Genomic DNA, 27,904 nt, shown 5'->3' with positions numbered 1-27,904 from the left:
AGTTTTAAAAAAGAATGCAACAAAGTAAAAATGATGGTTCAGGCCAAGCTTGATCTAACTGAAGGCTTTAGTTTCGTCCCCCCCTACTGGTTCCAATTTTGTTGAGTTCAATCAGGCAAGGTTTTCTTTTCTTTTTTTTGTTTCTTCCCTTCTCTGCTTTTTTTATGCCAGTGCCTGTTCTTTACTTCTTGATCTCATATATGATACACGAGGATTGGGAGATTTAGTCAGCTCTAGCTAAAATGTTTTCCATTCCCTGAGACAGGGTTATATTTATAGTAAGAGTTGAATATGTCATAGATGAACCTGATGGTGACATCACCTAGTAGGTGGTGATGGTCTGATTAGAGGAAATTGGATCAGGTTTTGCCAAAATGTACTTCCTACTGGTTTGTGTTTTAACCCCCCTTCTTTTTTGATGCCTCTGCATTTCTCTCCCAGAAAAAGTCCCGATCATGTTCCTAATGTTTCCACAGCTGGCACCACCTACATCTTTGGCAAAGGAGGGGGTCTGATCACATACACGTGGCCTAATAACGAAAGGCCCAGCACACGGACAGACCGGCTGGCGGTAGGGTTTAGCACGACCATCAAAGACGGCATCCTCGTTCGCATCGACAGTGCCCCGCGCCTGGGCGACTACATCATGCTCCACATTGTGAGTACCAATGTTTTCTATCAAACAATAGTTTCAAACTGTAAAAACAGACTCATATGTACTGACCTGCCGAGTCAACACATTGAGCCTGTTCACACAAGATTTTAGTACAATTTCAAACATCTGTTGATTGAGCTATCTATCGATCATTTACTGTATCAGTTATGTTGCTGGAAACACCGAGGGGCGATCACCTCTGAGCTTGCGGGTGGGCCTTCGGGACAAGTAATAGCATTTGGTCTGCTGACCAGAGCGAGCAAGATGGAGTATGAGTGGAGATTGTATATGTACTGTATGTATGAAGGTGCAACTTAGACCATTTTAAGATTTGAAAACAAGGATTTTGAAATGGACACGACCAGGAAGCCACTGAAGGAGAGACTGGAGTAATGTCTCGTTTAAAGGGTGTTTGCAGTTTTACAGTAAATCTGGTAGCGACATTTAAATGTAGCCTCACGTCACTAATTCCACAATGAGACAACTTATTGCGTGCACCCTTTATTATTAACAGCTATCAGTTAACTTCTTATAAGACTTGTATGATGTTAAAACACTACTTAGAATATTAGCCGGAGAGTTAATAAATAACGGTTTCAACAGTTGGATCTTTGCTTGCATTATATTTCTTTTACTTCTTATGAAAGCAGATTGGGATTGCCCTTATGTGTTCCACTGTAGTATACTGCTTAAGTTTTTATACGTCCTACTGAATTCCAATGAGAAAAGGTTGACTTATTGTGGCCCATCACCACTTAATGGAATTGTACAGCTGATCCGTAAAAACACCCCAAATGTAATCAACCCCCGTTCCAAAGGTCTCTTTTCCCTCTGCTATTCCATCTTTCTTGTTTTCCACCACACAGAGACTGACTTCAACTTTGACTAATGAGTGTGACTCTCCTTTGAATTCGGGGGAAAGTAAGAGTATGAGCTGGAATTGTCAGCAAGTTGATTGCACTGCCATGCAAGCGTTTTATTAATCTCACCTTGTTTGACTTGTTAATTAGGTATAACGTATTTACATATTAAACAACAGAAGCTACTGAAGATACTGTAAATATAGCACTAGATTGTTAGTTGTGGTTGGGGCAAAAGGGGGTTTGAGATGATGCAAAAATAAAAAGATTAGGAGGATCTGCAGTTTCTACAGAAGATTGAAAGTAATTTTCCCCTTAAAGAACTCACCTCATCTCCTGAGTGTTGGCCATGTGGTGCTGGAATGCAGCCATCTGCTCTTCAAAGATGATAGATAAATGTGTGCGCGCGCATGTGTACATACAGGTAAGAGACGAAGCGGAACCACGATGGCAAGAAATTTAAGTGACGTCTTTAACCCGTGGAGTAATTGCCGGTAGCTCCTAAAAGAAGGAAAGTGAATGTATTTTTAATAGTGTCTTTAAAAAACATCAGATAGTAGACTCTCCAAGCACGATATCTCATCATATGGCTGCGGCTTACTGGGTGGAAAATGTGTTCATTCCTTGCAGTCTAGATGCACTAAATGAATTCATGTACGCTAAAAATCAAGTGTAGCAACTTCATTAACATATTTAACACTTTTGGAATGCAGAGAATATTGCTACATTTTAGGGGTTGCACGAGTTCTGATTTTTTTTTTTTTTTTTTTTTTTAAACTGATACCAGATAAGTCTAGTCGACGTCAACTAGTCACTGATGATGTCATTGCTATTTTTTCAGTACAACACTTTTTTCGTTTAAAAAAATAATACAAAATCACAGGTTGAGGGAATGTGTTGCAGTATTCCATATTCACTAGAAATGAAAGCTCACACACAGAATTTACATAGAACATGTACATTAGAACACAAACACATCGACATGGGCTGGGTTAAGGCTCATCCGCTGTGGCGTGAAAACAAATCTTGTGTGCTTGTTGCTGGGACAGCCATGTAACTTGGGCAAAAGGGGAAACCTGGGGCCCCCCACAGCAGCGGTATCTGCATGGTGGGAACTTGCACTGTTTACATATAATCACGGACCTCTTCGTGTACCGTGGAATTATTCCGTGCTCTCCTTGTGTGGGCTGAAAAATTGTTCATAACCCTGCTCGAGCCTGACTTTTTCCCCCATTTCTGGTTCTCCCTCACTTAAGAAAAAAGCTGTGCCTTCATAAATGTAAATCAATTAAGAGGACTCATTTCATTCAGCGCACTCATCTGTTGCTGCGAGCGGCACTGCCTCCTCCTCAAACTAAAAACAGGTGATTACCTACTCGTCACTCATTTTGGGCGGTCATACTGTGGTAACACAGTGACTTTATTCTAATAAGTAAACGGAAGTGCAAAGGAAATGTAATTATATCTTGATATATAACCTGACTGATATTAACGTTCTGGTACATGATACAATGTTCAATCAAAAATAGAAATAAGAAACAAATACAGCTGGCAAGTATAGCTCAGATATACTACTTAATATGTTCTATATACTGTTTTGCCCTTCTCATCTGAAAGGGTAAGTGATCATACTGTAAATCTCTACATACTGTATATCTAGTACAGTATACAAATCTACAAGCATATTTTTAATGCCCCAGCCTGACACGCTCCCCCTGTGCTTTTTGCTGATTACCTCATGGAATGTGATCCAGGTTATAGTTATTCCTGCAGTTCTTAGTGAGGAACGTTTGGATTAACAAGAACACTATTTTGCTGTGGCAATGCTAAATCTGCTGCCAATTTTTATGTGCACTTTAAACTGACACTGACAAGACTTGAGGGAAATGTCATTCCATGATAGTGTCTAACGGAAGACGTCAGGCCCGCTTATCAATGTTGACTTATAATGACATTGAACGAAAAGGTTAGAGGCGTCTCCTTTTTTAATAGAGGTCCTACTAAAGGTCTCATTGGACCTGGAGCCACAACCTTTGGCTTTTGCAATTAGCAGTCTTTATCAGTCTTTTTACAAATGGATTATCACACTATAACTATATTTTGGCCATTATATACCCAGAATAAACGGTAATTCAAAAGTACGTCTCTTATCATTTGTTGTCCTGTTTTTTTTTTTCTTGTCTGTGGAGAATTCAAAATGTATAAACCCTTAACAAAATAAACTAAGAAAAATCCCTAATCACTGCCTGCCTCCTTGATCCTCTTTTATGGTTTCTTCATTATCTCCCCTCCCTTTTTCACAATACCTTACAGCTTGTTTTGCTAATGCAAATTAAATGGTTGATTGTAGTGTTAATGTCTGACTGCTAAAAACAGCAACGTGCACATTTTGACATGTAAGGGGTAATTTGCAGAGTGTGTGACATTTCTATCAGTGCTGCAAAATGTTATGTTTCGTGTATCACAACAAAGTCAGAGAATTCTCTCCCGTCAAGTGTCGTGAATCCCAACTGGATTAATTTGAGCAACAATATTAGCACATTTGACCTGATAACAGGAGCAAAATGTTGATGGCACTCGAGCTTGTAATAAGGACAACAGTATCCTGGCTGCCTCACATTGTTAGCTTAGTGGTCGGTTGAACAGCCAAACTACGCAACCTTGACTGCATACACAAATTAACTTTGATTTAATATGATGTTGTCATATGCATTGTGACGTTGTTATACAAATGCATTTTGTTAGTGTCGCGTCGACATTTATTGCATTTGCTTCATAAGCCCTTGACTGTATTTAGTGCAGTGACTTTTGTTTCACAACTGTGGGGAAGTAAGACAGCAAACAAACAAAAAATAATATCCATTAGTTATTACTAAATTCAACTGTACGAATTAAAAAAAAATAATTGCCTGTAATAAAGATAATGTACTAACAAACTACACTTTCTTGTTTAGCCGTCATGTTATAAACCCCCTAACACTAATTGCAAACATTAAACAAACGGCAGTCTCCCATTTATCAGCGGCGAGCTGCTGTAAGGTTCAGCACCTTTTAATGTGATACGCGCCAGAAGCAAACAAGGCTCGTCTGTTCCAAATACCGGCGCTCCTAACTCGGTTCAAATGACAGCAGCATATCTCTTTGCTGTAAGCTCATTATTGATTTATTCTATCACACTCCCCTGTCATCAGTCAAACTCCCTTTTCCTTACTCTACAACATTCTTATGCATTGGCTAATACAAAAAATGTGTGCAGAAGATGCATAGTTCCTGCATTCACTTCTAAAATCTGTTTCCACAATGTAATGCTTCGCCATTTTTTTCTTTCTACATCAGCAAACCCGCTATGTGATGTTTGATGTGTACCGCAGCTTGTCAGGCAAAGCCAGAAATGACCATGGCCTCTTTTTAACATTGGAGCTTCTTATCTGATTTTGTATTTTCCAATCTCGCACACTTAATTCCTCTTAAAGAAATAGAGCTGAAGGGAGCATATAGCCCGCCACCTTTTTCAAATCCCTGTGCTAGTCAGCCACATTTTTGTAACATGGTGAATAAAAAGAAGAAGGTGCTATTTGTAGCTGTAACATCAGTTTGAAAGAAATGGTAGTAGCCTGATTACTAATGCTAACACAACCTGGCTGGTTCACCTACGGTATGCACTGCCAACTATACATTCATTCATTCATGTTCCGTACCGCTTTATCCTCACGCGGGTCGCGGACGTGTTGGAGCCTATCCCAGCCATCTTCGGGCGAGAGGCGGGCTACACCCTGAACTGGTCGCCAGCCAATCGCAGGGAACATAGAAACAAACAACCATTCGCACGCACATTCACACCTACGGGCAATTTAGAGTCTTCAATCAGCCTACCACGCATGCTTTTGGAATGTGGGAGGAAACCGGAGTACCCGGAGAAAACCCACTCAGGCACGGGGAAAACATGCAAACTCCACACAGGCGAGGCCGGATTTGAACCTGGGTCCTCAGAACTGTGAGGCAGGTGTGCTAACCATTTCCACCGCCAACGATACAGTACATGTGAATTATTATTTGTCATGGAAAAACCACACAACCTCTCTCTTAGGCACATACATGCACAGTAGTTGTTTCACGCATTTGACACATTTTTATAAAGATATTGACATGTTAATTGTGTGGCATTATACAGCAAACCAACAAAGGCGTCTCCACCCTGCTGGGTACCGCGCGTAAATCTAATAATGAGTATTTGATTCCACTTGGTTTAAACCACAAAATAATCCCAAAAGGGAACATTTTCGAACGTCTACCGAGCCGAGACACGCGGGGTCTGGCCGTCTTGCCTGGGAACTTTTTGGGATCCTTTCTTCCTTTCTTCTTGGTTTCCGCCAAGTCCACCTGTTCCCGGTGCGGACCGAGCCGGCTGAACACCCGGAAGCCTGACCCGCCTGTCTCAAACGTGTTCAAGACACGTAAATCCAGCATTGCGGTCTACTAAAAGTACAGATTACTGCATATTTGGGTTTAAATTAACGAGAACAGGAATCCCCAGCTATATGAATTCACTACACACTCATTCTAGCAATCTCACATCATAAAGTCAGTCTCCTTTGCCAATGTCCGTCTGTACTTTGTTTGTTTTGTGTTTTCCTGTGTTGTTCCCTGTAGATTCCCCATGTTAGATCATTCAATTTTCCAGAAAATTCACTACCTGCATTGTTGTGTGGGTTTGGGTTCGAGGAAAGAAACCTCTGGCCGCCTAGAACTCTTATCAAAACTCCATAAAGTGTAGCAACCTTCAGATTACGAGATTGATAACAAGGTTTCTCGTCGCTCTTCCTATATTTTATCCACATAAAAAGCGATGTGGGGCCCCTTTTGCTAGGTAAAATATCTAACGCTGTAATTTAAAATTACGCTAAACCGGAAGTAACGCAGGCGTCGCTTCCATCTTATTCTTTTCGCCTAAGTTAACTACGTTTCTAGTTAACCCGTATACGCTACATTGCTAATAATTGAACTAGTCAGTGTCTTTTGATAAATTAAAGGCGCCAACTAAAGTTTAGATGATGTTGTCTGCGACAGACACTCGAGTTTTTGTCAGGCTAATTTTATGTGGTGTCGGTCCTTTTCCAAACAGTGTCTGTCAACTACTTCCCATTACCATCTGTATTCACATGACTTACGATAATACATGTTTTCTTCCCCTCACTATCTGGTTCTGTTGCAGGCTTTTTGTTATATACTTCAATTCAGAATTGTATTCTACCTTTTGAAGATCCTCTTGAAAGACCATCATCTGTGTTTAAAGGCTGATTGAAACAGCATATGCCTTGTGCCTAGCGGTGTCGTGTTGTTGTGTGTTGTTACTCGGCAAGTATAGATGCTTTTCAGTGCTGCTGTTAGAACACTGACTGTGATGGAATTGGAGACTGTTTGCTTTTACTTGTACTTTTCTCACCGAGCTCATTTGATGGGTGTGCAAACTGGTTTAAATGTAAAACTTTGCATGCAAAGAAAAAATAGTTGAAATAGAAAATGGAGTTGACAGAATAATAACAGAAGGATGTTGCCTATGGTCATTAAAAAATTACCGCCCATGTCAGGTACTTTGACTTAAATAAAAAGATGCACCAACACACTTTAAATGAAAACACAGAAAACCTTTTTGCGACTTGTATTTGGACAGCCAGCTCATGCATGGATATACACAAACATATGTAGCACGAGCGCTCTTTATTTCTCCCTGTTGGCCTCTCGTACAACCCCACCCATGGGCTTCCACAGCCTCCAACTAATTCTCACGGCAAAGTACGCTGGCGCTGACACTACAAACATGACCCAAAGGCTGTTCTAGGATATCAGCCCTGTCAATCAATGTCAAATACAAGCACTGTGGGGGAATCAGTTATGTAGCAGACCCACAAAAAATATGGACCGCATAACCGGACAACTCTGATCTCATGACAATAACAACAAGTAATAACTGCTCAAGTAGGATAAACAGCCTTCTTAATGCAATGCACCCATGCGGTCTCGTGGCCTTAGTCTTTGCCTTGCTCATGTATATTGCATGGATTCAAATGAATACAATTCAGTGAGGGAAAAGGAACACTCCATCGCCTCCTCCTCACATTGCTCTCTGACAGCCACCCCTCTGAGGGATGCTCATGTTGGCATAAAGTTGGACATGAATCCCATTCTCACATGATGAAAAAAATAGTAGATGTTAATGGAAAAGCGAGAGAGGGAGCAGACACTCTTTAGCCTGAACAAATACAGTACAACACTGTGCTTTCACACAGGCACTCTATACAGTAGTTGGTTTCGCACGTGCATGTGTGTGTTTAGTGTTCAATTAGGGCATGAGCAAGCAAATTAGAGTCATAAACAGTCACCTGCAGTCCATGGTCTTCAAGACCTTCTCTGCTGGCCTAAACCCTATGAGAAGCACTGACCTACATTTACAACTTACATTAAATTGCATTCATTCTTTTCCAGCAGTTTACAATTGTCATTAGATGGCATGTGTCTAAGCTGCCCAGCTTTCATTTGTGTGTGGGTTGATTTTATTGATTATTAGAATTTTTTTTTTTTTTTCTCTCTCTCGTTCAATCAGATTTCAGCTTCTATCTGTTCCCATGTCAGGACCCAGGGCCTTCAGAATCCCAAGTGCTGGTGTAGAACACAATACAGTTCAAAACTGTGGCTGTTTTTTTTTTTTTTTGTTTTTGTTTTTTAACCAATAAGATTTCAGATTCACCACGTTCACGTCACATTACACCTTCACTGAGGCAAAGAGTGTTGTCGGTATTTTTCTGTTCCCTGATTTGTTAATCAGAGCTAGCAGGATGAATGTCGGAGACTGACATTATTAAAAATTCGTTTTCTAGCCGGACTTTTCAAGAAAAAGTGTACATTGTGAGGATAGGTCAGCCATCACCATCGATGGTTGGCTTGTTTCCATTTGCTACTTTCTCTCTGCACTTTCAGAGCAGCATGTATGAGCGCTACTTACAGCTAGTTTACAGGCAGGAGCAGAAGAAAGGAGGTGGATTTTACCTATAAATAAACATCTCTAGAGAATATGATATATTTTATTTAGTTTTCATGTTTTTGTCACATTATTACATACATATATATCTATTGTGGACTGCTCAAAATGACACAGTGTGGACATTGGGAGTTGTTCGGAGCAAAATAATGGGTTAACTGTGTTTCTTACTTTCATAATAATGATATTCATCCTCAAATAAGCAAAACGCCGTAAGATGCCAGGGAAATGCGTATGCTTCTCAGCCCACTGCGGAGCGCCTCCAAGTTTCTCACCAGCACCGTCTGTGCCTGTGTGGCAAATTTTCTAATATTATAAAAATCTGTGTTCAAGGTGACCTGAAACGTGATTGCCGTGGCTGCCGAGAACATAATGTAAACGTAGCATTACCAAAATTCACACAGCATACATACGGTATCTCAGTGCATATTCAGGAGACTGTTTCGTCCGCGAGGAAAAGCAGTAGAATGTCTCTGACATGCATATCACGGTGTTTCCAGTTGTTTTTGTAGGTCTGTGTGAATGGGGATCATCCAACCTTGTCATCCGTACCGCACGTATTGTGTAAATGCTTAAACCTAGATTTGACCTATGCAGCTGGGTTCAAAGTGAAATATCGCCTTGGAGTTGAACTTGAAAATGCCAAGAAGAAGAGAAGAAGAGAGGAGTTTGGGAGTACAACGCAAGTGTTTTCCAATTCAAAGCAAGATCAGACACAAACGTGGCACAGCACGCCGCAACACTGACTGTGAATTTCAAATGACGTGTTGCCTTTCTGTCAGTCTCTAACCCCTACATCACCCGCTTTCTCCTTCTAATCTCCAATCCTTTCTTCCTCCTCGCTTTCTTCTTGGCGCCACAGTGTCACGACATGATTGTTTTCACACTAAAGAGCCCATTGTGGTAGTCTCAGCGGGCCGCCCAGTTGGTTTAAATTCGGCTGGAGTGTGAGTTTCACAGAAAAGCTCCTAAAGGCCCAGATTATAGTTATCGACAGCCTGGAGACTTTAGATTGTTAACTCACATTATAGTAATTACAAAAAAAATACATGGCTATTTTGTTATTGACAATATTTCTTTACAACTTAAATTTTTCATGGGACTCCTTGTGATCGGACTCGCCGAAAACAAATCATCAATGTGGGGTGCTGACGGTAATTTCGGCCAATAGAAATACCTGTAAAAAAAAACCTGAGTTGGATACCTGGGGCCAATGCCCCCTTGCCCTGCCCTTGGCACACCGCTGCCTTTACCTGCCATTGTGGGGGGGATACTCATTGGATTCACAGTTGTCCATCCTCTGCCGCAGAATACACCTTTGGATCACTTTCTGATTTTGGGATTTATTGACACGACTAAACATGCGCCAAAATCCACCCATCCAGCCATCCATTTTCTTCCACGCTCATCCTCACTAGGGTCACGGGCTGCTAGAGCCTATCCCAGCTATCTTCGGGCGGGAGGCGGGGTATACCCCGAACTGGTCGCCAGCCAATCGCAGGTCACGTAGAAACAAACAATACAGTCATGTATTCTAATCATTCAGGTCAAACCAACATTACAACAGGACAGAAATAATGGGTGCTAACTTACTGTAATTAAATTACTTCACACACACCGAAGCTTTAGAGCATGATTCGACAGAACGCCAGTCCAACCGTTAGTGCTAGCACTAGCTTGGTAGGCTACACTACGCTTTGTTGCCTGCTTGCGAGCCGTATCATATTAAAAGTACGTGAACACACATCAAGCAAGCCTATCTTGAATTAAAGTCCTCATCAACCCTAACCAGCACACGTTTTTTCCCCCTATTTTGTTCTTATAATACACACGACACAATCGATTGTTGTTGTCGTGGGCGTAGTAACGAGTGTATCCGGTCACGTTTGAGTTGACAAGATAAAGCCCAGTGATCGTAAAAGACGGGATGCGGTGATATCGGAATACAAGATTTTATTGCAGTAGTCTGACATAGTGCAGTCGTGAAAACCCAAATTTGTCTTGTACTCTGAGCCGTGCATTACGTGTTATCTGTCCCACACCGCCGACATTTTTTTTTTTTTTTTTTTTTATAACTTTATTGGCTGTCAGATATTTACAATACTATGTCAAAAGACACACGACAAGGCTAAAAATAAACCAGGTTTTGGATTCAAATATACTGTACACGATGGCGACGCGGAGTAAATGTCTTTTGCGGAGCCATTCAATGACGCCGAATTATGACATTAAAGCCGATCATAAAATGCTAATTATCGGCCGATACCGATCAGGCCGATCAGATTGGTGTAAACTCTATCCAGTACAGTACTTTAAGTAAAGTTCAGTAGAGTTCAGTTGTATTTACCTTTTAATGACAAAATATTTGCATTTAATGTTTTAGAACTGTTTGTTTTCAAACATTTATTTAGGTATATTTTTTTACTTTTATTGGCAATACATTTAATCATTAATCATTAAGTACATTTCTAAGCATAGTTTTAATGTTTAAACTCTGCTTAATGTTGCAGTGTATTGCAATAATACCCAGTATACTTTTTTTTAGCAATGAAACCTAATTTTTATTAAACTTTTGGCCTACTACGCTACTGTATATTCATGTGGCGGTACTTGCAGTGTTAAGTATTTTTTTAAGTGGCACTTTGTGTCAAAAAAAAATAAAATAAAAGGGAACCACTGTCTTAAACTATACACCATTTTTAATTTAAAAAAAAAATTCGGACTGGAGAGGACCTTGTTTCCCTTGAGAGCTGCATTCATTACTTAATATCCTTTATTAAGCCAACTCCAGATGCTGTCTAATGTTTGCCTGAGTGATAAACGAGACAGCTGTTGATGAGTACCTCATGAAAGATATGTGGGACACACTCACAAACACACACACACATTCATGCACAGTCTCGCGTAAACACGCAACAGGGTGCCATCTCATCTCCAAATATAGTCTTAAATCGTCAAGTCTCGGCGTTCTGAACTCTCTGCAGTCACCTGAGCCTTCTTAAGACAGCAAAAGAGAGGAAGGCGGGAATGGAAGAAGAGAGTTGGAATGGGAGAAAGGAGACTCCCAATTTTCGCACATTGACTCCCTTTTGGATTCTCAACAACAAGAATGATGAGATGCATTTGAGCCTGCTCAAGTGATAAATGTCAACATTAGAAAATACATCTAGCAGAAAGACTGCAAAAGAGCTGCCTTTCAACATACCAATGGTGTGGTAGATTACCTCACTCCTAAGCACAAATACAGTATGTACACACTGCAAATGCATTCACTGAGAATTAAGCTCCTAATGGTTGAGTGGAAAATGCTGGAAGTTATTTATTTATTTATTGAAAAAAAATTCAAGGGATGAAATGAGAGTGTGGGACTCCATCAGAGATCAAAGGTGAATGTGAAAGCGGGTACCAGTGCATCCTTCAGAGTGCAACTTAGTATTGACTTAATCTTCCTATTATTGACTCTCACCATGACAAAGCTCCATTGTCAAGGAGACAAAAGTCTTTCATGAGGCAGGGATCATCAGAAAACCAATCTATAAAGATAAAAGATACTGTATTTCCTACTGGATGGAGATTATGGAGAATTATTTGAAACACAGAGTCACAGATGGTTATAGAATATGGCTGACTTTTATTGATCCTCAAATGTTCAGGGCAGGCAGCAGGGCAGATGGCAGCCAAGTCTCGTATCTTTGCATCTCTTGTCGTCCTCCTTCGGCTTCACTGTTATTGTAGAGAAAAAAAGAAAGTTCCGGTTTTGTTATTCTCTTAAATGCTTGAAAGCACATACAGTACATGCACATATTCTGTCAGGTCAGGGACCATGATGCCACTGCAGTCAAAGCCCTTCAATATAATTCTGTCCAAGCTGAACAAAAACCTTGTGACCTTTTCTTCCGTGACATTGTGTATGTCTGTGTGCGTTGTTGTTCTGTATGCTTCCTTTCATGTGCGTAGTTCTTATAGTCACGTCAGCAACTGAATTGCTGTACGCCTCCATATGAACTGCAAAAAAATGTCTGACGTGATCATTTGAACGTGACAAAGAGTGTGTTTGCAACATCTTCCAATACAGATAATGCAATTATGCATGTTTCAAGGAAATAAGAAGTTCTGTATTGTTTTCTTAACTTGTGCTGGCCATTTTCCGGCAGGCTTCTGCCTGGACAGCAAATAATGCCATTTGGAGCGAAGAAGGACCATGTGAGTCATTGCATTTGCCTTTCGCTCTGAAAAAGCCTCCAAGGGAGTGATGTATGTGCACCAATGCTGCCACTCAGGGAAAAGCATAACTTTGAATTTCAAAAATACTAAAATTGCCAATGGAATTATGTCCAAGAATGGGGGTAACCTTCAATAATCATCTGAATCATTTTTTGATTTCCTAAAGCCCACAGGTACCATCCTAACAGTGTGTCATGTTTCGTGAAAGTATTGTATTTTAACTTGACAATTTTGACTTTTTTCGACAGACAACACCTTCTCCTCTCACTTGGCTATAGGAAAAGCTAAGGGTCCTATCATTATTTCTTAATATGGCAAAAACCTTGGCTGTTGCTATCTTGTAGTGAAATTAAACCTTGAATCACCTCAAGGTTTCATTGCACTTAACCGAGTTTGATGTAATGTGGCTGGCGTGCCAATTTGCATCTATCCTCCGAAAACTATCAATATAATGCATTGATATTGTTGTGAGCTTGTGAAAACATGTTCCTCCATATCGTTACAAATTGAGAGGTTTAAGTAGAATTTAAAAGATTATCATCGTTACCGAGCAATCTGTCTTAAGTCTTTTTGCTTTGTATCTTATGTAATCCTTGAAACTCTTAAAATGTATTATTTGGACATACAAGGTTTCCACAGACATAAAACATTTCCAAACATATTTTACCTGCGTTGCTGTCACCTTTTGCAAATGAAAGACACTTAAATACTGTGTAAGATGTATGTTTTTATGCAATGTAATGTGCGAACTGTTCAGAATAGAGAGCAATGACTGATCCTAGTGATCCCCTCCCCACTTGACAACTTCTGCGTAACCTTGTTGTCAGCTACGGCTCAGTAGAGCACAACCTGGCAAAGAGGGAGGGCAAGGGAGGCCATTTATGGGAGAGATGGAACATTGATGTTTGCAGTGAGCAGGACTACAGATATATAGGGAAAACAGACAGGCCAAATCAGTGCTGTGAGTCTAATCTCGCTTCAGGGGACAGCGGTTTAAGGACTCCTTCTATGACAGATAAACTTGCCTTACACACATCCCCACTGTGCCTCTGCAGCATCTGGTGGAGGGACACAAGCAGCACCTTGCTTCCAAACACCTTAAGCATTGATAGATGGTGATGGTGGGTGGAGGGACCTGGGAGGAGAGCAGCATTTGTTCTACTGTGGTAAACACACAGCGGGATGGAGGCAACATCCTTCTGCAAAGGTTGTGCAGAGGTCTTCTGTCTGCACTCTGCTGCTTGTTATTCAACAATTTCATCAAACTCTACGTAAGCGGAAGACCCCAGGGGATTTGGAATGCTCTCCATCACACATTTGTTCTAGTAATCACCACTCTCGTAGTCTGTGTTGTCAACCAATCTACTTCGAGCTTTCAGGCTGCTGCTTCTTTGACCAGTCAAGAACCCCATATATTTCAAATTAGATTTGACCCAACTTGTATAAAAAAAAGCCAAGGACAAAGTACAGATTGGGCGATACAGCTTCCTTGTCAGTGTTAGCACAAGAATAAACTGATCTTCAGGGATTCTTTTGTTCAATGTTGCAAGATCTACCTATTGATTTTTCCAGATGACTGAGGTAGACTTCAGCCAGAAATTGAACCCAGCAACATATTTGTTTGTGTGAGTGAATGTTTTTTCCCCCCACAAAAGTGAACCTGCCGCAGTAATTTTCAGCAATGATACAGGCCCACCTGGGAAGAATAGGAAGTGTCGCCTAATTATGAATGATGTTGACCTTTAACCTCAAAACATTGCATATTGAAAGCACAGGGAGTGACATCATGAAACGGTGGTAGATCATGTGCAGTGGATAAAAAAAACAAACCAAACAACTCTGTTCCAATGCCAGATTTATGTGATGTAAAAAAAAAAAAAAAAATCGGACAAATACAAAATTGTACCATCATTAATGTGACCTGCACAACTCCATTGGAACAAAAATGACTCTTTATGTACCAGGGGAAGTAAAAATAGATGTGGTTGCACAAGTGTGCACACCCTCTGTTCAAAATTTGCCAATCGCATTGAAAGTCCAGTTAAATGGGAGTCAGCACACACCTGCCATTATTTCAAGTGCCTATGATTAACCCCAAATAAAGTTAACGTGTTCTAGTTGGCTTTTCCTGAAATTTTGGTTGTCACATCTTACAGCATAGGCCATGGTCCGCAAAGACCTGAAGGATAAGCGGTACTTCAACTTTTAGCTATACAATGATCCAAAGCACACATTTAATAAAACAACAGATCCCACTTTCAGTCTGATAGACATTTGAAATAGTTTGTTCAGATTGATTGCTGGAGGTCTTGTGGAAATACTGTGGCAAAGCACTTTCATAATTTTGGGGATTGTCCATATCCTCCTGGAGGCGATTTCAAAAGTTTAAAATTTGCTCCAACTTTAAAACCTTATACCTCAGTGACCTAGGAGAACTTAAATATGCAAAGGGGATAAATATCTGTTAAGACAATTGTTAGTAGCATCTAAGAAGATCCTGACCAGAAAATGGCTGAAAATAGATATACCTACCATAAATGACTGGAACGATGTTGTGTACTGTATATACACTATGGAAAGAATCTATTTTCCCCTGAGAGGTCAAATTGATCATTTTGAAGACAATTGGTCAAAATGGCTTACCTATGGTTTAACTCTTCGACCTGATTTTGTTTAATTATTTGCTACCTGTTAGAGAAAACCAAACTTATGTGGACATGTGAACACACAAATGTAAAGGTGAACTCAACATGGGTTAAACAATGGACCCTCCCCTGCTGCTTGTTATATTTTGGTTTATTTGTAATGCCTGTTTGAAGATAATAAAAAGTAAATTACCCCCGCGCAAAAAAAAAAATCATTCCTTATGTTTAGGATATAGGTAAGCACATAAGCAACTATGCAAGCAAGTAGGTATATTTGTGAGGTTTTCACAGCTACCAATATATGTAACTCTGTTCCATGAAAAAAAATAGACTGCTAACAGTTATATATATATTATATGATATAATAACAGTTCAACAAAATTCACACTGGCTTTTTCAATCATAGTTTGCATGTTTTTGTTAGTTTTTTTTTGGGGGGGGGGATGGTCAGGTTTTTTAATTCATGTCGCTGCACTCTCCTTTGCGCATTAGTCGCTTCCCACTGAAAGGCACAGGTACTTCCTCTTCCACAACCACATTGGAGTTGTTTTTTCTGCAAAGGTAAAAAATAAAATTAACAAAAAATAATGTAGAATATGAAATAATGCATTCAACATTTTTATTCATACAGTGGTGCCTACAAATATAATTAATTCCGTGACCACGATTATAACGCTGTCCGTTTTCCATACTGATTATCCTCAATTGGATCGCGTGCTGGAACTAATCCCATCTGACTCTGGGAGAGTCCTGCCAATCGCACGGCACATATAAACATTCTGATAAACAAACAACCATTCGCACCTACGGGCAATTTCTAGCCTTCAATTAACCTACGCATGCATGTTTTTGGGATGTGGGAGGAAACCAGTGTACCTGGAGAAAATCCACGCAGGCACAGGGAGAACATGCAAAATCCACACATGCGATTTGAACCCGGGTCCTCAGAACTGTGAGGCAGATGTGCTAACCAGCCGCCCGACTGCAACTCCCCCATTGAAATGAATGGAAATGCCATTCATCCATTCCAGCAAACATTGCGCTTTAAAAAACAGAGTAGTAACTGAATAGAATGTAAATGATTTAATGCTGCAATTCACTTAACTGTCCTGCTCCTGGTTTGTCCACTTTGATGATGCAGACAAACGAAAAAGAATAGTACTTCTACTACTGCTGTCATAGTGTGAATTTATGTAGCGAATGAAGAATATATGCCTGAGTATTGTTATATTATCTGTGTGCATATGATCCTCCATCGTATCCGTTGTTTAAAGGGTTCTAAAACCGCAACTATCAATGCTAACCTTTCGCACGTCAGGGGTGTTTTCCATTATATGTTAGCATGAAGCTTGCAGGCCATTCTTAAGGCAACCCTGTTTGGTTGTTTTAAATTCACAACGTGCAATTCTCTTTGTTTGATGTTTAGTTTGACAGTAAACTTCCACTGCTAGTGCTATTAAACAGCTTGAATCCTCTTTTTTGATGAATTGTTCACTATATGCCAAACTGCTGTTTATTATAAAATGAGTTAAATTGAGCTTACTATCACCACACAGTGCTTGTATCTCACTGACTTGAGCTCGCAAGTCAGTGCAAAAAAAAACCGCCCGTATGACAGCTCATATCTCAAATTTTTTTAAATTGGGTCACATTTTATATATATATATATTTTTATTTTTATTTTTTTATTTTACTGAAATGGAAAGAAATGGCGCGGCACGGTGGCCGACTGGTTAGAACGTCAGCCTCACAGTTCTGAGGACCCGGGTTAAATCCCCGGCCCCGCCTGTGTGGGTTTTCTCCAGCCACTCCGGTTTCCTCCCACATCCCAAAAACATGCATGAATTGGAGACTCTAAATTGCCCGTAGGCATGACTGTGCCCTGCGATTGGCTGGCAACCAGTTCAGGGTGTACCCCGCCTCCTGCCCGATGACAGCTGGGATGGGCTCCAGCACGCCCGCGACCCTAGTGAGGAGAACCGGCTCAGAAAATGGATGGATGGAAAGAAATGGCTGACTACTTTAGACTTTCTGGGACTTGTTTGTGGTTCTACTCATTATAGGCATGCCTACCAAGTTATATATTGCAAGGTAAAACTGGCTTGGTGGGCTGAATCTTCAAAAGAAGAAAATTGTAAGACCAATGGAACTGTCGAAAATGACCCCCAAATGGCCACTGCAATTGGCTGGCGACCACTTCAAGGTGCTCTCGCCCGAAGTCAAGAGGTAGGCACCAGCACACCCGCGACCCTAGTGAGGATCAGCAGTTCGGAAAATGGATTGATGGATGGAGATGCCTACCAAATTTAACGTTGATAACTAAAACTGGGTTCAGGGGCTGAATTTTCAAACCTGGAACTGGCCAAAATTACACTAATGCTTCAAATTAAATAATGTTTCACCATATATGGGTCATTTGATGGACATGTCCAGCTGGTCAACTTCTTACCTTTCCTTGTCCTGACGTTCGAGGCCTTCATTGAATTGTTTGAACAATTCGTACCGCTCATGTCCACGAATCTGCAGTGAAATTGTAAAACGTTTAAAAATACAAAATAAAATACTAATGAAGTGGAAATTTCAGCTTTATGGTGACTTACAGGCAAATAAAAAATGTCTTCGTCATCTTCCTCCACGCTGGAGGTGGGATTGGGCATCTTAACGGGGGCGCTGGTCGCTGCTGGGGTGCGCTCTGTGGGCACAATGGAAAAAATGTTGATTTCATCCAAATATAATAATGAGCATTTGTGGGGTGTCATAAAATACAGCCCCCAAAACTTACTAACATAAAATTTGAGAGGCATGTCTATCATGAATTTAATGCAAAAAAGTCTCAACAAGCCATACAATAAAAGACTAACAACTATTTTAGTATTAGAGTATTTTTTTGGGGGGGGGGGAATAATTGACTATCCATCCATTTTCCGTACCGCTTGTCCTCACTAGGGTCACGGCCGTGCTGGAGCCTATCCCAGCTAACTCTGGGCGAGAAGCGGGGTACACCCTTGAACTGGTCGCCAGTCAATCGCGGGGCACACATTGACAAACAACCATTCACACAGGGGAGGCCGAATTTGAACCGGATCATCAGAACTGTGAGGCAGATGTGCTAACCAGTCACTCACTGTGCCGCTTAATTGACTATTCGGATAAATTATATTTTTACTTGGTTAAAGACCAATTATGAATACACAAGAAAAAATAAGCCATGTCGCATGTAAATGAACGACCAATTGTTTTTCTTTTTAAAATAATCAATTGTTTTATTTCTTAAATTTACATTCACCAGCAAACTATTTTCTCATCTAGAACTATTTTCAGTGAGGCAAGAAAACATACATAAATTTTAGTTTGGCATTTTTTTTTCTTCGCATTCTTTGGAAGTATACAAAAACATTAGAAAAAAGGCATTAGGAGCCTGTTGCGCAACGTCACTTGAGCAGTTCGCATCTTAGGATGTGACAATGCAGTAGGTTCGTGGCTGTGTGTTTATTATCTTAGACCAGACTAACTAAACTAAAATGAAGAATCAAAACAAAAGAAACAAAACAATTTTCACCAACTTTTCCACTCGCAATCTTTTTTTTCCACCTACAGTACTTAATTCAAAATGTATCCACTTGCAGATACAATGTAAGTATACAGGCCATAATATACAGCGGCTGAAATAAGCATTTAACACGTCACCATTTTTCTCAAATATATTTCCAAAGTTGTCGGCACGGTGACCGACTGGTTAGAGCGTCTGCTCACAGTTCTGAGGTCCGGGGTTCAATCCCCAGCCCCGCCTGTGTGGAGTTTGCATGTTCTCCCCGTGCCTGCGTGGGTTTTCTCCGGGCACTCCGGTTTCCTCCCACATCCCAAAGACATGCATGGTAGGTTAATTGACGACTCTAAATTGCCCGTAGGTGTGAATGTGAGTGCGAATGGTTGTTTGTTCATGTGTGCCCTGCAATTGGCTGGCAACCAGTTCAGGGCGTACCCAGCCTCCTACCCGATGATAGCTGGGATAGGCTCCAGGATTTCCAAAGGTGCTATTGACATGAAAATTTCACCGCAATCCATACAAAAAGAAAGTAGAACAAATAAGATGTGAAATGACACAGCGAAAAAGTATTGAACACGCCAACTGGTATTTATTTAATACTCTGTACAAAAGCCTTTGTTTAAAATGACAGCTTCAAGACGCCTCCTGTATGGAGAAACTAGTCGCATGCATTGTTCTGGTGTGATTTTGGCCCATTCCTCCACACAAGCAGTCAAATCTTGAAGGTTCCATGGACTTCTTTTATGGACCTTGAGTTTCAGTTCTTTCCATAGATTTTTGATTGGATACAAGTCAGGTGATTGGCTGGGCTATTCTAGCAGCTTTATTTTTTTTTCCTGAAAACCAATTGAGAGTTTCCTTGGCAGTATGTTTTGGATCATTATCCTGCTGAAATGTCCACCCTCGTTTCATTGCCATCATCCTCGTAGATGGCAACAGATTTTTGTCAAGAATGTCTCCGTACATTTGCCCATTCATCCTTCCTTCAATAATGTGAAGTTTACCAGTACCATTTGCTGACTAGCAGCCCCACGCCATCATGTTCACACCTCCAAACTTCACTCTTGATAGGGTGATGTGCAGTGCCATTTCTCCTGCAAACAGTTTAATTTTGCTCTCATCCGACCATACTATATTCTCCCAGTATTTAACTGGCTTGTCCAAATGTTGTTCAGCAAACTTTGAACAAGCTTTGACATGCTGCTTTTTTTTTTTTTTCGTGGTGAGCGTGCGTACAGGCCATGGCAGCAGAGTATTACTCACCGTCTTCCTTGTGACAACAGTACCTGCTAATTCCAGGTCTTTTTTGAAGCTTTCCACAGGTGGTCATTGGCTCTTGGACAACTCTTCTGATTATTCTTTGCTCTCCTGTCAGAAATCTTGAAAGGAGCACCTGATCCAGGCAAATTCACGGTGGTATGATTGACTTTCCACTTACGTATTACGGCCCCAACCGTGCTCACTGGAACATTCAGTAGCTTAGATATGCGGCTCTAACCAATGCCATTGTTATGTTTTGTAACAATTAGTTTGCGATGTTCTTGAGACAGCTTTCTGCTCTTACCCATCATGACATGTGTTTTGCCTCACACCTTGGCAATGAGACCGTTTTGTCGGCCATCAATTAGGACTGAACCAACTGTTCATTTGCACTGACAACGGGCTAGATTGCTGTTTGAATATTGATAGATTTTAGGTCTTGCCTTGGCTTTCCATGCCTTTTTGTAGCTCCCTTTCTTCATCTGTTCAATACTTTTCCCCACAACTTAATTTCTGGGCTTCTTTGTATGTATGGATTACTTGGGTTGTTCCCAACATCTGGTGAAATTTTCAGGTCAATAGCCCCTTTGGAAGTATATTTAGTGAGAAAAATGGTGATGTGTTAAATACTTATTTGAGCCGCTTTACAACTACAGGATGCGCGAATATAACGTGATCTAACATTCAGGGTGTTTCTTAACAATTAACTCTTTCCTGTCATTAACAGGCAGCTACTGGATATACCAATAATACTGTAATGACCTCGGAAGTGAGACTTTCAGACGCTTTATTGAACTCGCGGCAACACAAGAAAATTACAAACTTACGAGCTGCTGTCGGCCACAACTAATGCCAACGGTCTCCCAGATTAACTTTTCCGTCACACTGCTCACCCCCCGCCTGCCCTCTTAAAGGCGTACACACATAATTACAGATATAGTATCAAACTAGGAGCGCTGGCAGTGAAGTTAAATAAGCGGACCAAGGCAGAGAAAATTCCTTTTTTTTGAAGTACTCGGAACATTGGAGTATTCGTTGCAGCCCTCACAGGAAGTTAGGCAATTATTGTTTGAAGTGGCCATTATATATTCCTTTTGAACACCTACTTCGTTTCTTTTTTTGCTTGGTGACATTTGGAGTCTTGGTGTTGTTCTCCTCTTCTGTTTTACGATCCCGGCCGGGACATGCACAGATGCGCACCTCAAAACACCTCCGGCCCAGAATCAGCCCTCTGGGGAGCACAGAGAAAATGGCAATAATGAATGAATGAGGAATTGAGTGGCTAGGGGATGAAGGGAGCCAACACAAAGCACAAAAATCTACTCAGGGGTCTCCAGAGTCACAATAGTGAGGATGGATCTGCGGTTCATGCCTCCCATGCAGGAGCTGTTGCACATGAAGCTGAGCAGGATGGTTGTCATCTCAGAGCCCAACTAAAAAACAGACAACATTTTGTGGATATTTTTATATATCCTGCGTGAAAGCTATAGTAAAATGTTACGGGGTGGCTACAGAGAAGCATGTACATCATTAAACTTTTTTCATAGTTTTGAGTGGTTACATTATTTTCATACTTGTAGGAAAGTTGTTTCTGTTCACACCCACAAAGGTGACAGTTTGACTCGGGAACAGATTATTTGTAACGTACCTGGGGGCGCTCATAGGGGACGGTCACGCTTTGTCTCTTGGTGTACACGTCCTCAAAATACTGCACCCTCTGGCTGCCCTCTATTCGGATCAGATGACTGCGGTGCTCTGCGGCTAGATGTCAACATATGTACAACACAATTTACAGTACAATTTCATATTTTTTCCACTAATCGATACGATTTCAGTCCCCACGTGGTCTGTTATTTTTACAAATTATTAACCAATCTAATGTATTAAAATATTAATAATAATATTAAATATTGTAAAATAAATAATCCCGGCCCCATCTGTGTGGAGTTTGCATGTTCTCCTCATGCCTGCGTGGGTTTTCTCCAGGTACTGCGGTTTCGTCTCACATCCCTAAAACATGCATGGCAGGTTAATTGAAGATTCTAAATCAACCCTAGGTGCGAATGGTTGATTGGCTGGCGACCAGTTCAGGGTGTTTTTAAAACGTGGTTATTAAGAATTAAATTATAATTTTGTCTGATTATTAATGTAACTTCACAATAGGTACGATTATTCATTTCATTATTTGCAACACATCAATTAAGAAATTTAATAAGTGTCTTATTAAATAAAAAAATAATTTGAATACATTTCAAATGAATGAAAACATTTTTACCAACCAATTTGAAGAAAAATGTCTAAATTAATGCCGCAACTTACAGGACTCTTGATCACAGCACTATTTGCCATCACAGTCGACCATGCAGACATACCATCCTCGTTCTGGTGGTGGGGGCATCGGCGTACCACATCGGCCAGGTGCTCCGTTTTCTTGTAGACCGCCATGGCTCTGAGGAAGGAACTTGGCGGTGGCTCTTTCCTCACCAGAATTTCCACCGGTGTGGTCTTGTTCAGCTGGCAGAACAGCTTCTTGAGCGTCACGGAAAACTGACAGGAAACACACAATTTTTTATTTTCCCCCCGAGCCACAGTCCATTTTAACGCTTTGTATGTGCTGCAGAAAGGCAATGAGGGGAACATGTCCCATCATGTTAAACTCTTGTTGTCAAGTCACATGGGGCGAGGTAGCTTTTAGGGCCAGATCAGCCTAACTAAAAAGGAGCCAACCAGAGCACGCTGTGGGTTGTGTCACAAGCGATGCCATTGGCTGCCGGTGGTGATAGAGACTGACGTAATTTGGTGAGAATAAATGAGACAATGTGACAGAGAAAAAAAGCGGTTTGCAATGGATGCCAAGGTAAGATTTTTAATTTTATAAATTTGGTCACTAATGTTTTACATATTCATCTGAGCTATGTATGGATTAGAGTCCTCGATGGCAACCAGTTGCTGCCTCCACCACATATACAATGGACGCTCCAAAGTAGAATGCAATTAAAATATCCATCCATCCATCCATTTTCTGGAGCCTATCCCAGCTGTCGTCGGGCAGGAGGCGGGGTACACCCTGAACTGGTTGCCAGCCAATCGCAGGGCACATAGAAACAAACAACCATTCGCATTCACAGTCATGCCTACGGGCAATTTAGAGTCTCCAATTCATGCATGTTTTTGGGATGTGGGAGGAAACCGGAGTGCCCGGAGAAAACCCACGCAGGCACGGGGAGAACATGCAAACTCCACACAGGCGGGGACGGGGATTGAACCCCGCACCTCAGAACTGTGAGGCTGACGCTCTAACCAGTCGGCCACCGTGCCGCCGCAATTAAAATATAGAAAAACTAAAATATCGGTGCCTGTACGTTGGGGTTCACCCCGGTGGACGACAATGTAGCCTCCCTCCGCCTTCGGGTGGGGGGACGGGTCCTGACTGTTGTTTGTGCCTATGCACCAAACAGCAGTTCAGAGTACCAACCCTTTATGGAGTCCTTGGAGGGGGTGCTGGAGAGCGCTCCCGCTGGGGGACTTCAATCCTCACGTGGACAATGACAGTGAGACTTGGAAGGGCGTGATTGAGAGGAACCCGAGTGGTGTTCTGTTATTGGACTTCTGTGCTCATCACGGATTGTCCATAACGAACACCATGTTCAAGCATCAGGGTGTCCACACGTCCACTTGGCACCAGGACCCCGATGCCGTCAAGCTGAAGGAGTCCTATCGGGCCTTTTTGGCCTGTGGGACTCCTGAGGCAGCTGATGGGTACCAGCTGGCCAAGCGGAATGCAGCTTTGGTGGTCGCTGAAGCAAAAACCCGGGTATGGTAGGAGTTCGGTGAGGCCATGGAGAAAGACTTCCGGACAGCTTCGAGGAAATTCTGGTCCACCATCTAGTGTCTCAGGAGGGGGAAATCAGTGCATCACCAACACTGTGTATAGTGGGGATGGGGCGCTTCTGACCTCGACTCGGGACATTGTGACATCGGTGGGGAGAATACTTCGAAGACCTTCTCAATTCCACCGACACGCCTTCCCATGAGGAAGCAGAGTCTGGGTTCTCTGAGGCAGGCTCTCCTATCTCTGGGGTTGAGGTCACCGAGGTGGTTAAAAAGCTCCTCGGTGGCAAGGCCCCGGGGGTGGATGAGAGTCGCCTGGAGTTCCTAAATTCTCTGGATGTTGTGGGGCTGTCCTGGTTGACACGCCTCTGCAACATCGCGTGGACATCGGGGACAGCGCCTCTGGATTAGCAGACTGGGGTGGTGGTTCCCCTTTTTAAGAAGGGGGACCGGAGGGTGTGTTCCAACTACAGGGGGATCACACTCCTCAGCCTCCCTGGTAAGGTCTATTCAGTGGTGCTGGAGAGGAGGGTCTGTCGGGAAATCGAATCTTAGATCCAGGACACGCTGGAGAGACTACGTCCTTCGGCTGGCCTGGGAACGCCTCGGGATCCCCCCGGAAGAGCTGGATGAAGTGGCTGGGGAGAGGGAAGTCTGGGCCTCCCCGCTAAAGCTACTGCCCCCACGACCCGACCTCGGATAAGCGGTAGAAAATGGATGGATAAAATATTTTTGGACGACTGGTTAGAACATCCGCCTCACAGTTCTGAGGACCCGGGTTCAAATCCGGCCTCGCCTGTGTGGAGTTTGCATGTTTTCCCCGTGCCTGCGTAGGTTTTCTCTGGGTACTCCGGTTTTCTCCCATATCCCAAAACATACACAGTAAGTTAATTGAAGACTCTATGAATTGTCCGTAGGTTTGAATGTGAGTGCGAATGTTTTTTGTTTTTTTTAATATATATGTGCCCTGCGATTGGCTGGCAACCCGTTCAGGGTGTACCCTTCCTCCTGCCCGCAGTTAGCTGGGCTAGGCTCCAGCATACCCGTGACCCTAGTGGGGATAAGCGGTACAGAAAATGGATGGCTAAGCATATGGCGTGTGAAGGTCCGCACATTCAGCAAGTTTGCCACATCCCGTTTATATCCTTTTTTTTAAATATACAGTCATCACTGGTAGGTTAATTGAAGACTCTAAATTGTCCGTAGGTGTGAGTGTGAATGGTTGTTTGTTTATATGTGCCCTGCAATTGGCTGGCGACCGGTTCAGGATGTGCCCCACCTCTCGCCTGAAAATAGCTGGGATAGACTCCAGCACATCCGCGACCCTAGTGAGGATAAGCAGTACAGAAAATGGGTGGATGGATTGGGCCAGTTTGAGTCTGGAACTCACAGTGGATTTGACCGACTTGGCAGTTCCAGATTTCTGGAAGCGGAGCAGGAAGTCATATTCCCCGGGATGGTCCGTGGTGACCGGCACAGCGGAAGCCGGTGGGGGGACGCCTTCATTGGCGAGCGCCTCCGCTGGCATGTCGATGATCTCGTCAAATTCCTCTCGCGAGTCTTGAAGCTGCGTAACCGGGGTGGGGGACACAGATTTCACAAAAAGGAGAAAGCAGACAGAGCACCATTACTTACCAGGTTGATGCTGGACGGGTCATTATCAGGAGGGAGGGAAGACGTCATGCTTGGGGGAGGATGAAAGAAAGAGTGTCATTTTTCACATTCTCAAATGTTACCTTGAAGAATAAAAAAGGAACTTACTAGGTGTCCCAGAAAATACTGAAGGACTGTTGGCTCAACTGGAGCCCTTGGCTCAGAGACAAGTCATCCAGGCTTGGCTCCATCTTTGATGTCAAGAGAAGAGAAAAACTAGTTTAGATAGATACTCCTGTATCAATATTTTATTTATATATTCTAAAAATATCACCGGAATATAATTTGGTGACAGAACATATTAAATTAAGAAGTCAAGGTTCCACTGTACATGCAAACACTTCATCCATCTATCCATTTTCCATACCAATGATTCTCATTCGGGTCGCGGGCGTGCTGGAGCCGAAACCAGCCATCTTCGGGCGAGAGGTGTCGTGCACCCTGAACTGGTCGCCAGCCAATCACAGGGCACATAGTGTATAAACAAACAACCATTCATGCCTACAGCCAATTTAGTCTCGCCAATTAACCTACCATGCATGTTTTTGGGATGTGCACGGAAACCTGAGTACCCGGAGAAAACCCACGCAGGTACGGAGAGAACATGCAAACTCCCCACAGGCAGGGCCGGGATTTGAACCCCGGTCCTCAGAACTGTGAGGCAGATGTGCTAACCATTCGTCCACTGTGCCGCTGCAAATACTTCACAGAAAATGTATTTGTTTGAGCAATAATGCTTGGAACATCATCCTGGGGGGAAACTGTGTCAAAGCTTGTTTGATATCAGGAGAAATACAGCAAATATCAGACATGAAAAAAAAATCGATTCAAAGGGAAATCAGATGTGTGTGTGTGTGTATTGGGGGGATTCATTGGTGATTTTATATCATCCTCCAGCCTTACATAAGGGCTAAAAAAAAATAAACTTGAATGGTAAGGAAGTGGTTCGCATTTGAGTAACTGAGGACTGAGACAGTACAGTACAACTGTGCTCTGCTGTACGCTGGTATAATCCATATATATGGATTAAAAAGCAAGAGAACAAATGAAAGCTAGAATGAAGCCCAGCGCCCACAATGATTAAGTGCGTCTTAAGTACTTCTTATTAATGCTGGCAGCAACTAACCAATTTCGTTCCAATCACAAAGTTGTTTTTTTTAAATTATTGCAATGATAAATAAACATCACTTTGACCTGGCCTTCGTGCCACCATTCATTCGTTCACTTGTTTCACGCTTTTTAATCAATATTTATGGATTTACATCACCGAATAGCAGAGCAGATATGTAAACTGAGGTGGATGGCGTTAGCATAGCTGGCTAATTAGCGTTCCAATTCCGGTTAAATTGCTACATGGGCGACAAACTTTCTGCTGCTGCAAAAAACAAACAAACAAAACAAAAAGTCGCTGGCCTTGATTTGAAAGACACATGACACACACGTACCTCGTATGGTATGGCGACCACCGAGTGGCCAAATGAGACACTTCGGTGGTGAGACGAGTTGATTCGAAAACAACCAAATGGCAAAAACTATTTTCACCGCAAAACGTCGAAGTACGTTGCTGTTTTGGGGATTCCCGTTCTCGGTCGGCGAGAGGGGGCGGGGCTCACCCGCTAGTGATGGAGCTAAAGGCGGCCTCACACCTGGACCGGCCGCCAAGTCAGTCGTAGGCTGAGCACATATGGAGAGAGAGAGAGAGAGAGAGAGAACCAATCTCTGTATTTCACCGTCACTGAGTGGGAACTAAACCCACGCTGCCTTCACCGAAGTCAGGTGACTCCAAAACATGCGGCTCTAATGGCGTAACCGACGCTTGAAACTTAATGCTGCGTTCGGGAACGTCAGGATTTTAGCCACTCGAAATGCCAACCGTCGCATACAGGCTTATAAGTATATATGTGTTGTATTTAATTGAAAAGCTGAAGGAGTCCTATCGGGCCTTTTTGGGACTGTGGGACTCCTGAGGCAGCTGATGGGTACCGGCTGGCCAAGCGGAATGCAGCTTTGGTGGTCGCTGAAGCAAAAACTCGAGTATGGGAGGAGTTCGGTGAGGTAGAAATTAGGTATTATAAATTTTATTAAAAATAAAATAAAATAAAAAGTGAGTCAAATAAAATAAAAAATACAATTTTACATGTAGTTATTTTTTGTTTTTATTCATATATCTCACCTTGAGACCACATTTTAACC

General features: G+C 42.1%; 2 protein-coding genes across 17 annotated transcripts in view; one reads left to right on the top strand and one right to left on the bottom strand.

The window, feature by feature from the left end:
- The window catches only part of nrxn3b (neurexin 3b), a 290,616-nt gene that overhangs the window by 200,555 nt on the left and 62,157 nt on the right, over positions 1–27,904 (top strand). For all 15 annotated transcript variants that reach the window (XR_009785543.1, XR_009785542.1, XR_009785544.1 and 12 more), the window contains one exon: positions 477–658. Coding sequence is in view for 12 of the 15 variants with exons in the window: in XM_061754823.1 (XP_061610807.1) it covers positions 477–658 (182 nt within the window). In the remaining 3 variants the exon portion in view is untranslated. The remainder of the gene's footprint in view (positions 1–476; positions 659–27,904) is intronic.
- LOC133468655 (cellular tumor antigen p53-like) lies at positions 14,614–27,458 on the bottom strand. Of its 2 annotated transcripts, none has more exons than XM_061754832.1 (11): positions 27,325–27,458; positions 25,820–25,902; positions 25,694–25,742; positions 25,449–25,625; positions 22,600–22,774; positions 21,876–21,988; positions 21,551–21,660; positions 21,334–21,458; positions 18,021–18,112; positions 17,870–17,940; positions 14,614–15,973 (listed from the first exon to the last, which is right to left on the bottom strand). In XM_061754832.1, exons 2-11 carry the CDS (start codon positions 25,900–25,902, stop codon positions 15,877–15,879), a joined length of 1,092 nt encoding a protein of 363 aa, XP_061610816.1. In that variant the 5' UTR covers positions 27,325–27,458; the 3' UTR covers positions 14,614–15,876. The 2 variants fall into 2 exon arrangements, with proteins under 2 accessions (XP_061610816.1, XP_061610814.1); XM_061754830.1 differs by having other exon boundaries at positions 27,157–27,443.

The sequence above is a fragment of the Phyllopteryx taeniolatus genome, chromosome 18 (genome assembly GCF_024500385.1).
Source record: "Phyllopteryx taeniolatus isolate TA_2022b chromosome 18, UOR_Ptae_1.2, whole genome shotgun sequence".
Classification (NCBI taxonomy): Eukaryota; Metazoa; Chordata; class Actinopteri; order Syngnathiformes; family Syngnathidae; genus Phyllopteryx; species Phyllopteryx taeniolatus.
Note: the sequence above shows the minus strand (reverse complement) of the source record. Positions and strands in the feature narration are given on the sequence as shown.

What these genes read in the sequence shown, in the direction of transcription:
- LOC133468655 (XM_061754832.1), bottom strand. Translation starts at nt 25,902, where the DNA reads ATGGAGCCAAGCCTGGATGACTTGTCTCTGAGCCAAGGGCTCCAGTTG. An exon ending in ACCCGTCCAGCATCAACCTG is followed by an intron (nt 25,626 to 25,693) that starts GTAAGTAATGGT and finishes CCGGTTACGCAG; the next exon opens with CTTCAAGACTCGCGAGAGGA. An exon ending in TCCCCTATGAGCGCCCCCAG is followed by an intron (nt 21,661 to 21,875) that starts GTACGTTACAAA and finishes TCTGTTTTTTAG; the next exon opens with TTGGGCTCTGAGATGACAAC.